At 42.2% G+C, this 13,545-nt stretch overlaps 1 protein-coding gene across 1 annotated transcript; it reads left to right on the forward strand.

The window, feature by feature from the left end:
• On the forward strand, positions 1–13,545 carry fam20a (FAM20A golgi associated secretory pathway pseudokinase). Its single transcript, XM_030754278.1, has 11 exons — positions 1–699; positions 3,947–4,140; positions 4,483–4,533; positions 5,869–5,947; positions 6,257–6,349; positions 9,139–9,254; positions 9,613–9,793; positions 11,097–11,206; positions 11,351–11,432; positions 11,522–11,581; positions 11,773–13,545. The coding sequence occupies exons 1-11, from the start codon at positions 329–331 to the stop codon at positions 12,041–12,043; spliced, it is 1,608 nt and encodes a 535-aa protein (XP_030610138.1). The 5' UTR covers positions 1–328; the 3' UTR covers positions 12,044–13,545.

A 13,545-nucleotide genomic window follows, 5' to 3' on the forward strand; every position in this document is an offset into this window, starting at 1 on the left:
GCGCTTCCTCGGAGCAGCAGGTCCCTGGAAGCAGCCAAACTGTCACCGACTGCTACTAGCACATGCTCGCTCTCAGCTCAGCACTTTCTATAGCAGCTGCCAAGAGAGGAGGAGGAGGAGGAAAAGTGAGGCTGGAAGAAACAGCCTGAAACACAGATAGAGAACAGAAAGAGAGAGAGAGAGACTTGGACCAACCTGTGACTGCTTGCCTCTGCCTGGCTCACTGTGTGAGAGACTGGAGAGAGATTACAAGTGATGCCTCACATGGTCCAGAGCAGCACGTAGCCAGGACTTTTCTCAGCTTTCTTTGTTCCACCCTTCTGTTTCCATGATGAGAAGAGATCGCATCTTATTAGCTGCCACCCTCACAGCTATCTTCTCTGCTGACCTCTACTTCATCCTTTTGCCAAAGCTGCGGAGCAAGGGGCTAACATCAGGACACTCCTGCTCATGTGGCACCAGCAACCTCACCCTTCCCAGCCAGGGGGGTCTCGCCACACCGCAGCTCTCCAACTGGACTTCTGCAGCACTCCTGGATGGTACGACATTGGAACCTGCCTATGGAGGCTCGAAGCTTGTGAGACTTTTTTCTCACCCTCTATACAACATCCAGACTCCGGTGCTGGGGCCAGAAGAGAGACTGCTGCAGGTGGAACAGCTGATTGATTACTATAGGAGGAAGGTGTCACACTGGGAAAGGTCAGTGTCTGGTGTTATTTTTCATGATATATATAAAAAAAAAATCACATCAAGACATTGCTTGTTGTGACAACATCGCCACTGATTTTGCAATGCGTTACTTGACAGTGTTACCTAACTTTATTGTTAAATAGCATGTTCATGTTGGCTCATAGTTCCCACTGTGGTAGCACGTGTTGAGGCTTGACTGTGGTCGGGAGGCAGGGTCAGTGACACTGGGGCCAAACCCACCCAAGGCACACAGAAACACATTTCCATGAACTTAAATGCACTTTGTTTGTGGTGACAGACATACACCCACAGACAGACATCCGGATCTGTAGACAATTCTGTGCGTCATAAAACTCCAATGTCATGTGGGTTGGGGCAGAAAACCCTGACACTCTGAGAGCTGGCGTCTGGAACACTCTCTTTAAGGTAAACAAGGATTTAAAACTGCTAAAGCCCATCTCAATCTTTGGGAGTTGTAGCTGTCTTGGCTTGTGAGTCTGTCTGTCTGTCTCCCTCAGAGAGATACAGATATTGGGCTCTTACAGTGGAAAATAGGAAGAATTATGAGCAATGGATCTCCCCACTGTGCTGCCTTACAAATGTGCACTAAAAAATAGGCAGCTCAAAGGCTTGTTATTGCAAAATATTGCAACAGCATCTCAACATCACATCGAACACACCTTTTGACAGAGACCACATTCATAGCACGCATTTATAACTTATCCGCTTCCCACTTGTGTTCTAATCCACACTCTGTGGTCTGCACTTGTCCAGCGTCTCGATTACACTGATGTGTCACTTCAGATTAGATGAATGAGGCGGCAGGATGACTGAAAAACAAGCTCGTATTTTTAGCACTTTGCTCCATTATCTCATTTTGTTATCCAGCCTGTGATGGAGTTTGTTTGGGTGGAGAAATGGCAATCCCACTCAGTGTGGTCAGCTCTTGTTATGTGGTGCCCCTCTTACCACAGACAGTATTTCTTTTGGTATCAGCTTATTCTTACTCCTACTTTGACTCTAGAGGAGGGGAAAGGAGGCCGGGCAGTTTAGATTAGTTAAAACTCAATTTAGAAACAGTAGAAAGCCTAGCTAATAAAACTTGGCTGACTATAAATGACCAAAGGAGACAAGTGTAAAGTGGTAAATAGAACAAGCAATAAAGCAGTAAGTGTATTACAGGGAATGTATAATACACTTATAATAACATGCTTTTTTCCTCTGTATGACAACCTCCACAAAAACCTGTTGAATGTGCTTCGGTGCCAGGAAATTCTGAAAATCTGTGGTCTTTACAAAATAAAATACTAACCATAAATATTTAATGCAGCCAGGACAACTCTTGTCAAAAGAAGATTGGGTTGCAAAGTGGCTTGCAGGGGAAGCAGCAACTATAGGCAGTCTAAAGCAACCTAAAGAGCATGCTCTATATGATAAACATTTTAATTAAATTTATGAAAATCAAAGTGACTAATTGATGCAGCAGGCTAGTCCATTTTGAGAAAGTTTCATTGCAGCAACTCAAAATGGTACTCAGTAGTTTGTATGGACCCCACTTTCTTGTATGCATGCCTGACAACATCAAGGTATGAGATGACAGATGTTGCCCTAGAGGATCTCCTCCTAGATGTGGACCAGGGCATCACTGAGCTCCTGGACAGTCAATGCACCAGATGGACCAAAACCCATTGTACCAAAGGTGTTCTATTGGATTTAGGTCATGCGAGCGTGGGGGCCAGTCAATGGCATCAATTTCTTCATCCGCCAGGAACTGCCTGCAAGCTCTTGCCACATGAGGCCAGGCATTGTATTGCACCAGCATAGGGTCTGACAGTGGGTCCAAGGGTTTTATCCTGATATCTAATACCAGTCAGGGTGCCGCTGCCTAGCCTGTCAAGGTCTGTGTGTCCATGGATATGCCTCCCCAGACCATCACTGACCCACTGACATGCTGAACAATGTTACAGGCAGCATAACGTTCTTCACGGCTTCTCCAGACCCTTTCACATGTGTCACTGGTGAATCTGCTGAAAACTCAGGGCACCAGTGACCTGATAATTCTTGTATTCTATGGCAAATTCCAAACAAAGTCAAGTCAAAGCCAAAGAAATCTTTGGTTTTTCATTATTTAAAAATTGTCTGCATTGTAGATTAATACTAAAGTCTTCCAAACTATGAAGGAATACGTATTGGAATTATTTAGCAAACAAAAAAGTGTTAAACAAACCCGAATATGTTTTATATTTTAGATTCTTCAAAGTAGGCACCTCTTGCTTGGTTGACAGCTTTGCACACTCTTGGCATTCTCCCAGTCAGTTTTATGAGGCAGTCACCTAGAATGGTTTTCAGTTAACAGCTGTTCCTGTCAAGAGTTAATTTCTTGAATTTCTTGCCCTCTAAATGCATTTGAGACCATCAGTTGATAAGACTGCATGAATCTGGACTTTATGCTTGAATTGCTGCGAAGAAGCAACTTCTAAGGAAGAGCAACAAGAAGAAGAGAATGGCTTGGGCCGAGGAACCCAAGGAATCGACGTTAGACCAGTGGAAATCTGTCCTTTGGTCTGATGAGTCCAAATTTGAGATTTTTGGGTCCAAACACCATGGTTCCTGCACGTGTAGTTGCCACCAAAAAGTATGGATGAGGAAGTGGGACCATCATTTGTTTTTCAACAGGATAATGACCCCAAACACACCTCCAGGCTATGTAAGGGCTATTTGACCAAGAAAGAGGGTGATGGAGTGTTGCATCAGATGACCTGGCCTCCACAATCACCTGATCTAAACCCAGCTGAGATGGTTTGGGATGAGTTGCACTACAGAGTGAAGACAAAACAGCCAACAAGTGCTCGGCACCTCTGGGAATTCCTTCAAGACTGTTGGAAAACCATTTCAGGTGATTACCTCATGAAGCTGACTGAAAGGATGCCAAGAGTGTGCAAGGCTATAATCAAAGCAAAACGTGCCTACTTTGAATAATCTAAAATTTAAAACATATTTTGGTTTGTTGAACACTTTTAAGTTTACTGCATCATTCCTTATGTGTTCCTTTATAACCTGGATCACTTCAGTATTAATTTACAATGTCAGGAAAAAAAAAAAAGGAGAAAAACATTGAATGAGAAGATGTGTCCAAACTTTTAACTGGTACCATGTTCTTTACTGGTTAATCATTTTCTTTAGGCTGTGATAATAGGGAGGTGATAGTGTCTTATACCCTACAGTTAACCTCTGTTAACTACGTGTTATTCCTCAGACATATGAAACTCTACAGCGAGGCAGCGGCTCTGGCCAACATCACTGTGACTAAGCATGAGGTGACCTATGACCCCGATGCCAGCTGGCTGAAGTTCCACCTGGGAATAAACCGCTATGCTTTGTACTCCCGGGACGACCCTGCTATCCTTCAACTCATCAAGGACATGCAGAGCATGACAGTTGTCAGTTCAGGTGAAGGCCAGATGGGGTTTGGAGCATTTAGCTCAGTCAACTACGGGAAACAGTATCTTCTCCTGTGCTTGTTCCCATGTTTTTGCTGTACTGTGATATTGGTCATGGGTCTAAATTTGTGAATTGAGTGAAATTACATTCAGCACTTACAGTATAATTCAATAAATGCACCGTAAAGCTTCTATACAGCACAGCACTGTAATGTTTTTACACTAAGGACTGTGCAACTAGTATTTTATGCAAATGGAAAATCTAGTACCCATCATTTTCCTGAAATTTAACAGGTACATTCCTTACACCGAGTGTGCTAATTTATTAGCTAACGAGCTCACTATCTTACAGATTACACTCAAGATGAGAAAGCCCTGAAAGGAGCATGTGATTGCACCCAAGGTATGGTCATTTCATCACTCCCTCTAATAAGACTTTTATCCTTTCTGGGCCATTGGGCTTTTATTTTCTCTACCTCATATCTCATGTTGTGCAACTCTGCGTTTCATGCACAGTTTGAGTAACAGCATGAGTTTGATTTCTCACTAGCCTCTTTGTTTCTCTTTTTGTTTCCCTTCCTCTCTCGCTCACTCTTTCTTTGCTGTTTGGCGGTACCATCAGAGACAAACACACTGCTGCCTTTGTGATAGTGAGGATTTTGTTTTTCTTTTGTCTTTCTGTATGAGACACTTGCTGTGGGGCAAATAAAACTCAGGCATTAGTCTGCTCTCAAAGCCAGAGCTCTTAATTAAATGCTTGATGTCTGCATGCTCTGAGGGAAGCCAACGTTTCTTACCACCTACGCTCCCATCTCCTACTTTACTTCGGAGCAGCACGCAAACCAAAGCTTATGGATGGATAATTGAAAGTTAGTGACATGCCAAACAATAGATGCTACTTAGCTGTTGGCTAGGTAAAATTGAGGCTTGCAAATTGACAGAATACACAAGTAGAGGCTGTAAAAGCTTCACGTGTAGAAATAGAAACATTCAGGAGGGCAAATGGCTCATTAATGGGTTTATATGTTAGGTTTTTCTCCCAACACAGTCTCTTCTCTCTGTCTTACCCACCAGTGCAGATGAGGTTAGTTATAGTATATTCCATGTTTTTGTCTTGTCTGGTCCTTCACCAGCATCCCTGCACAGTGAAGTGGGTGACCGCACAAGCATCACTCACTGCCAAGAAGAAATAAGCAACAAAACATTCGGTCCTTCACTGTTTAATTTTAACCTTCTTACTCCAGTAACCAAAGAGCGACGCAGTTCATTGGCCACAAAAGTTGTTTGTGCCAGTTTGATCCCCTTTGAGTCATTTCTAGAACTCTTTTGATTGTATACCTTGCATGATCGTTAACTAATAAGACCCTGGAGTTTCACAGAGCGCTGCAGGGGGAGGTGTGTGTGCATGCTTGTGCCTGTGTGGCTGATCTGGACTACTGCTGTGACATAATATACAGCCAGTCAGAGAGAGTCCAGGCTGCATCCAATTATTTTATCACACGGAAGAGGCTAGGCAATATTTCACATTTTGCAATGCCCTTGGGGGATTTAAGCTAAAATCCTATGACTCTGTTTGCATGTTGCTCAGTGTTTACTTTTGCCAGGCTAACATGTGGGCCAAACGGTTGAACTCAGTGTGGAGTTGAAGTCATGTAAAGGAAATGTTGTGGTATAGAAATTGGCTTAATCTCCACTCTTGTGTACCATAAGACATCATGCTTCTGTGTCTCTCCTACAGTGGTGAAACCCAGCGGACATCACCTGAAACTGGCTCTGAAAATGCACAACTTCGCTAAAGCCATGTTTAAACCAATGAGGTGAGAGACGATTAGATCTAGTAAGTTATCTTCAGTAGATGAAATCAAACAAAACATGAAATGCTGCGTTAGGTTACACAGCAATGATATTACAGTACACAGGCTGTGTCATGTTCTATGCGAATTTATGTCATTCAGAACCCTCTAGAAGGCCATCTGTAATATCTTGATTATATACTACAGAGTGCTGGAACTGACAGCTTAATCACTGTCTGTGTGTGTGTGTGTGTGTGTGTGTGTGTGTGTGTGTGTGTGTGTGTGTGTGTGTGTGTGTGTGTGTGTGTGTGTGTGTGTGTGTGTGTGTGTCAGGCAGCAGAGGGATGAGGAGACTCCAGAAGACTTCTTCTATTTTGTTGACCTCCAGAGACACAACGCAGAGATTGCTGCTTTTCATCTGGACAGGTGCAGCCTCATTATCCCTTCACTGTTTTTGCTTCTTTAAACTGGGTAATTTTAGTGTCCTCTCACTGTAGTTATGTGACTGCTGTGCTTGGAGGTAATTTTAGCTTTGATTGCACATATGTCATTTTATTGATGCCAGTTATGTCCTTGTGTAAACAGAGGTGCTATGAATGTTTTTTTAGGGGGATGAATGTGGCCACACAGGGAAATAAAATGTTTATTTATTACTTCCATCCATCCTTCCGTTTTCTTTGCCACTTATCCAATTTAGTGACTGATGTTGCTTCTTAACGTCTGAACTAGATTTCACTTTTTAGAAAAGAAAGAGCTTTATTTGTCACATACATTTACATGCAGTGAAATTCATTCTCTGCATTTAACCCATCACACACATTGAGTATGTAGTACACACAGCACAGCATGGAGCAGGGGACAGCCAAAGGGCGCCCGGGGAGCAACCTGGGGGGGTGGGCTTGCTCAGGGACCCACAGTGATGCCAGCCCGAGGATTTGAACCAGGGTCCTCTCAGTGACGAACCCTCTTCTTCTCCCCTAGGCCATCACTTCAAGCCATAAACTCCACAAAAGCCTACCTGCTGGTGGTGCTACAGAAAAATCCACCTTTTGGGGAACATAAAAGTCAATTCAGAAAAATCCATAGTTGTGTGGATAATTCAGTCTAGACCAAATGGATGAGTGACCAATTCTGCCATCCATGGGGCACCTAAATACAATAAACAAGTGCCATGGTGCTTCACAGCAAGACAGTCCTAGGTTCAAATCCACAAGTCAGTTGTGGCCTTTGTGTGTGGAGCTTGCATGTTCTCCCTGTGTCTGCGTGGGTTCTCTCTGAGTACTCCAGCATTCTAAAGACATGCATGTTAGGTTGATTAGTGATTCTAAATAGCCAGTAGCTGTGAAAGTGAATGATTGTCATTAGCAGATAGCCATACTGGCTTTCTGTCCATTGTGTACCCTGCCTCTCCAGCACTCCTGTGACTCCAAACAACTGTAGTGACTGATGTCATTAAAGGAAGCGTTACCATACTGATTTGCTACAGTAATAAAATGAATAGAGTAAAAAAAACCAACAAAAACAAACAAAAAAAAATTAAAATCAGCACAGTAATAATTGGCCACTCAAAATCTGTATTTCATAGACTGTATATAAAAGACAGACACCACATGACAACACGTTTTTAATTTATTTTCTGAAGTCACAGAAAACAGCCTCATGGCTGTCTCCATCTTATTTTTTATAAAGCCAAAAATGATCAAGTTTGAATGCGGTGATCCCAGAATGCTAGCTAGTAGGCCAGCAAGCTGCATCCACAGACACAGATACCTGCTAATTAGTGCTAATGCTTCTGGGATGTGTTGCAAGCACAATTAGCTATCCAGCAAGCTGATTAATTTGTCAGGTATTTGCCTTAAAAACGTTCCAAAAGGTACCACAAACATGATCAAGAGGCCCATTTCAGTCACCTGAAGAAGCTGAGGGGACACCTGACAGACAGTTAGCAGCTACGACTCTCTGTGTCGCCATCAAATTATCAGTGAAAGCAGCCATGCTGCTAGTAATTCAACTTTGAACCTTGACAAAATTTTGATGGGTATGCTATGTAAAAATTTAGCCACAAGTTCCCATTCACAGAGTTGTTATTTCAAACACTTTCATGCTAGCTTCATTTTACAGTCCCAGAGGTTAGGTTTTGGTCTAAACGTGCCTTTGTGGATTATAACTCTTGATGAAATTTACACAATAAAAATCCTTAAATTAACCAAAAAAAAAAAAAAACCCACCCATCATGTCTTAGAGGAGAAGTGATGAAATTAGAGATTGTCCAGAGATAATGTGGCAGCATTCTTGTAATAGCAAGCTTTAAAAATATCCTAAAAATCCCAAATGGTCTCCAGCAATTAAGTCTAAAAAAAGAAATCCCCCTCTGTGAATGAAAGTATCATCTAGCCTCCAAAACGATTGCAACATTTTGGCTCAGCCCCAGATTTCCCAACTTGCTGATCAGTATAAACCACAGTGTCTGGACACAGATGAGGACACACACATCTTTATACAATTGCGCATTAGCTGAGGTGAGGTGATTCACTCGTCTGAGCTAGACAGTATCATTAACAAACCACACACACACACAGCATTAAGTCACAGCCGCATGAGACAGAAAACAACTCTAGTGCCACATCAACAGCCTGAAAAATAACTGTAATTACTCCCAAACAGTGTTGGTTCCGTTTATCTGCTCATATTTTATCTGTTATTCTTTAAAAAGTGAGACTACAATTCCTGCTCCTGTCTTTTCTTTTTTTTTTTTAATTGGCAATGTTTGTAATCTGTGTGTTGCCTCTCTCTCTCTCTTTGTTGTGTGTGTCACTTGCCACAAGCCCTCATCATTATCACTCGCAATCAGGGGTTGGGGAATGCCAACAATTTTAGAAACAGCAATTCAGCTTGACACGCTGATTGTTGTTTGATTACTGTTTGTGAGACATGAGTAAAATATGGCCTTTGGGGAGGTATAAGCTCTCGGTAGTTTATATGAACGCAGGCAGCTGGATTACGCAGTACGTAGGCTGTCAAGAGGACATATTCACTGATAAGAATCAGTAAAACTGAAGCGTGGGCTCCTGTGAGATGAGGATTTAAAGCCAGAGATAAGCCTACCATCACCTTCAGAAAGTTTGCAGCACACAGCATGAACTCCCTACACGAGTAAAAGAGATTACGTGCATCTGTGAGGGTTTTCTTCTGAATATCAGCAACCTATTTTCTAGGATTCTAGACTTCCGGAGGGTCCCTCCAGTGGTTGGCAGGCTGGTGAACATCACAAGAGAAGTCCTCCAAGTAACCCACAATGAAGACCTGCGAGCTGTGTTTTTCACCTCTCCAGGTAAAAAAAAACAAAATAAATCTGTAGTTACCCAAAAGAATAACTTTGGATTAGAGACAGCTTTCATATAAACCCCTTTATAACAGTTGAAATACTTGATTGACACTTGCATAGTATTTCAAACTCTGCATCTTGTCGACATCTTGTTTATCTCTGCCCCTATATCTTTGCAAACAAGCGTGTCTGTGTGAAGCTAAGCTTATCCACAAGTTATTTTTGCTCGGTTTGATGTTTTTCCTCACTGGTGATATGGCATCCAGCTTGAGGGAAAGGCAGAGATGATTGAAAAGCATGTAATCGGAAGTGAACAGAAAAACTCATTTTGTATTCTCCCATTTTTGTTCTGCTTCCCAAACAGCAAACAACACATGTTTCTTTGCCAAGTGCCTGTATGTTTGCAAAACAGAATATGCAGTGTGCGGCAACCCCGACATGCTGGAGGGCTCCATGTCTGCCTACCTGCCAGGCCTCAGCATTGCTCCCCGTATCTCCATCCCCAGCCCGTGGATACGCTCCTACACCTTCACTGGACGGGAGGAGTAAGACCTTATTTTGTAGTACAGCACAGTACAAACCCTATTTAACTGGCAACAAAAATTCTGCAAGTGAGCTGGTGGTTCAGCTTGAGGCTAAAGGAATGACTTTTTCAGCCGTTGCAAGACAAGTTGGTTGATGCACGAGCCAAATTCTTAAAATATTTAAGCTTCACAATGACACAAATTATTATGCAGAGTGCTTGCAAATCCACTGCTAAACAGTCCAAGGGTCTTTCTTAGCATACGGTCTCTTGTTGCCTGCAAGACTGTAGACATGTAGACAGGAGAACTGGTCCACATATCACTTTAGTTTTGAGAGCAAGTTTCATTTAGTTTACAGGAAACAATATGTTCCATATTTATCAGAAGCTCCTTCACCAGCATGCTCTTCCTATTCTGCCATTAGGTTCCAATCAGCCAGCAATTTTTATGCAAGACAATGCACTTCGTCACACTGCAAACCAGCTAAAACACTCCATTTAAGCTGATAACATTAAAATAATGAAATGCCTGGCTCAGCGTCCTGATCTGGATCCAACTGAGAACCTCTGGGCTGAGGACAAAGTTAAGGCGAAGAAACTTACTGGAGTTACAAAACTGTGGAAGAGATGCAGGGAGAGTAGAACAAGATCAAACCGGAGCAATGTGAGAAATTGGTAACATCCTGCAGACGCAGATGTGCTAAAGTCATTCCAAGAAAGTGGCCTCCACACTTCCTAACAGTTTTTGAAAGCAGCAACCATCAGTAATTTCATTTATTTTGCTACCAGTTGATGCAGTGGTTACTAAAAATCCTAATGGCACTGAATCAGAGTGCATGCTGTCGAAGACGTTTTCATTTCAGAATAAAAGACTTATTCATCTCCATTTCTTTATTTACGACACCATCCACAATTTTTGTAACCTCCAAGGAAGAGAGAGGCCATCGATCTTGTCATCGACTCAGAGTCCACAGTACGATATGGGGGGGTGTGCATTAGTGTACATGGCAGTGGTACACCTGTTAATGCTGCTATACTGTATATAGAGATGTTTTAAACCAACACACATCCAGTCTTTTTGAGGGAAGATCTCGCTGATTCCAGCAAGACAAACCACATTCTGCATATATTAATACAGATCTGTAGAGTTATCACCCATTAATCACATGTGGTGCCATATGAAATGAACAAATACAGCAAAGCTGCCCCCAAACTAAAGAAACCTGAGATAAAACAGTGTTAAACATTCCCCTGTGTGCTAATTTTCTAAAGAATATTCTCCACTGGCTCCTTTTAATTTCCTCTCATTTATGTTTCTCTTAAAGGTGGGAAGTGAATCCTTTCTACTGTGACACAATAAAGCAGCAGTATCCGTATAACTCAGGAAACAGGCTCCTAAACATCATAGACATGTCCATCTTCGACTTTCTTATAGGTATTTCATTCCACTACATTTTAAACTGTTCATATAGCACCAGACATTTAATATGCAACACTCTGGCTATATGTGTTAAGTTTTTTTGGAGTGGGGTGGGGTAGGTGGGGGGGTACCTTTGCTAAAGTCATGTATTTGTTACAGGTAACATGGACAGACACCACTATGAGATTTTTACCAAATTTGGGGATGAAGGCTTCCTCCTTCACTTGGACAACGCCAGAGGGTGAGACAGAACCACTATGGAGCATTAAATTGTGGGGTTTAATTTATTTATGGTTTATTCATCACTGTGACACCACATCGTGTGTTCAGGTTTGGGAAGCACTCTAAAGATGAGACGTCCATCCTGGCTCCACTATCTCAGTGCTGCATGTGAGTATGATTCAGTCTATAGCAGACTGTGGGGTTTTTCCCCTTTTAAACAAAAATGCATTTGTATAATTTACCCTCATAATGCACACATATTAAAGAGTAACGAGTTAATAAGAGAGAACTGGAGTAATTAAAAATAAATAAACATGAATTCTGGGAAGGAAACTAGTTTTTCTTCCCCTGTTGATCAGGATAAAGCGCTCCACACTGCTGAGGCTGCAGCTCCTGGCCCGACCAGAGTTCAAGCTCAGCGATGTGATGAGGGAGTCCCTGGAGGACGACTCTTTAAGGCCCGTCCTGATGGAGCCCCATCTGTTGGCACTGGACCGCAGGTTACACAAGGTCCTCCGAGTGGTCCAGCGATGCGTCCGAAGGCTGGGCGAAGACGAAGTGATCACTAAGGACTTTGTTAAATCCACAGGGACACAGGAGCCTGCCACAGACGCGACAACGCGCAGGTAACAGAGGACGCGCTCGGCTTCTGGCTGCTTTTGTATCACGGGAGACTCACAAAGAAGACTCTATACGTTTTCAGGAAAAAGCCAAGAGTCTTTAGAGGGGCTTTTCAGACAAGGAGTGAATCTCTGCAGAGTGACACCTTCACTTGTTTAAATAAAGACCCTGCTTGAAAACAAAATTAAGCTTTGCGAGTGGAAACTAACAGCATCTGATACATAAAACCATTGGTGTTAGTATTCATGAGACAGAGCTGCGATGCACTGGATTGGCTGTTTTTCACAAAATTGTTGGTTTATACTGTGGCTGTGCAAAGAGAGCTCTGTGTGTCCATGACGTGTAATTAGAAAATAAAGTCTTTATGTGATGACTCTGTAAGTTTTGAGAAGTTATCACCTTGGACTTTGTGTGTGCGCGTGCAGACGTATGGTTGTGAGAAAAGTGCTACCTATTAAACAGCCACTTAGTTTACTCCACCCTGTTTTCCAGACGTGTAATCCTCCCTCTCATCAGAGTGTTTAAACAGCTTCACGACGTCACTGTCAACTCCACCAGGCAAGGATACAGAAACAACAAACCCAAAGCAATTAGCAAATATGCATTTCATCGCACCGCCCTAATAACTGTAACCCAAGCCGACTATCTCCTGGTAAAGATTTATGAGTGGGTTTACGTCTGAACGTGTCAGCTTCTTTTTTTTTTCTGCTCCAACCAACCTGATAAGTGCCGTGTTCCCCTGTGATGTAGACTAAGATGAATGAGCACAAATATCTTTAAGAGACTTCAGAGCTGGTGAATCTTGCCAAGTGGAGTCAGACTTGAACCTGACAAAGCAGACAGAGAGGCTGATAAGGATCCTTTACATAAAACGGGCCCTCGAGCACCGGTAAATCCCTTCATACCAAAGCATTTGTACAGTACTCCTTCCCTGGAACCTTTTAGCGGGTGTAAACACTTTGAATGGCTGTCTAAAATAAAGGATTACCAAAGGAAAGCAAAGGAAGATTTCCAAATACCCAATGATAGCAAGTGTAGCGTAATAAATCCTTGTGTGTCACAATGCCAAGAACAACAATCTAATTTTAAATGTGGTTATTTGAAAATATTTGCTAAAAACTGAGTTTTAAAAAGCTTCAGGAAAAACTGAGTGTATTATTAACTGGAGAAAGTTCTCAAATGAGTAATGAAGAATTGTAACTGTTGTTTAAATTGTTTAATTTAGAACAGGGTTTGTTTAATTGAGCAAATTGATGTTACTCATTTGTCTGCACGTACAGCATCTTAATAACTCCCCCTAGGGTGCAAATGTGATATTACATCTTTTTGAACATATTGTATATGTTAAGGAACATGGCCGGTAGGTGCTATTAAACATACTTTTTTTGTGTATGTTTGCCTTTAGAACTAGATGTTCTGAGGTGTTGAACTGTTGGTTGGGTAAAATATGAAATATGAAGAATGTCGCCTGGACTAAACAGCTTAATGAAGACAATGAGTAGTAGTAGATC

This window comes from Archocentrus centrarchus, chromosome 19, assembly GCF_007364275.1.
Source record: "Archocentrus centrarchus isolate MPI-CPG fArcCen1 chromosome 19, fArcCen1, whole genome shotgun sequence".
Lineage (NCBI taxonomy): Eukaryota > Metazoa > Chordata > Actinopteri > Cichliformes > Cichlidae > Archocentrus > Archocentrus centrarchus.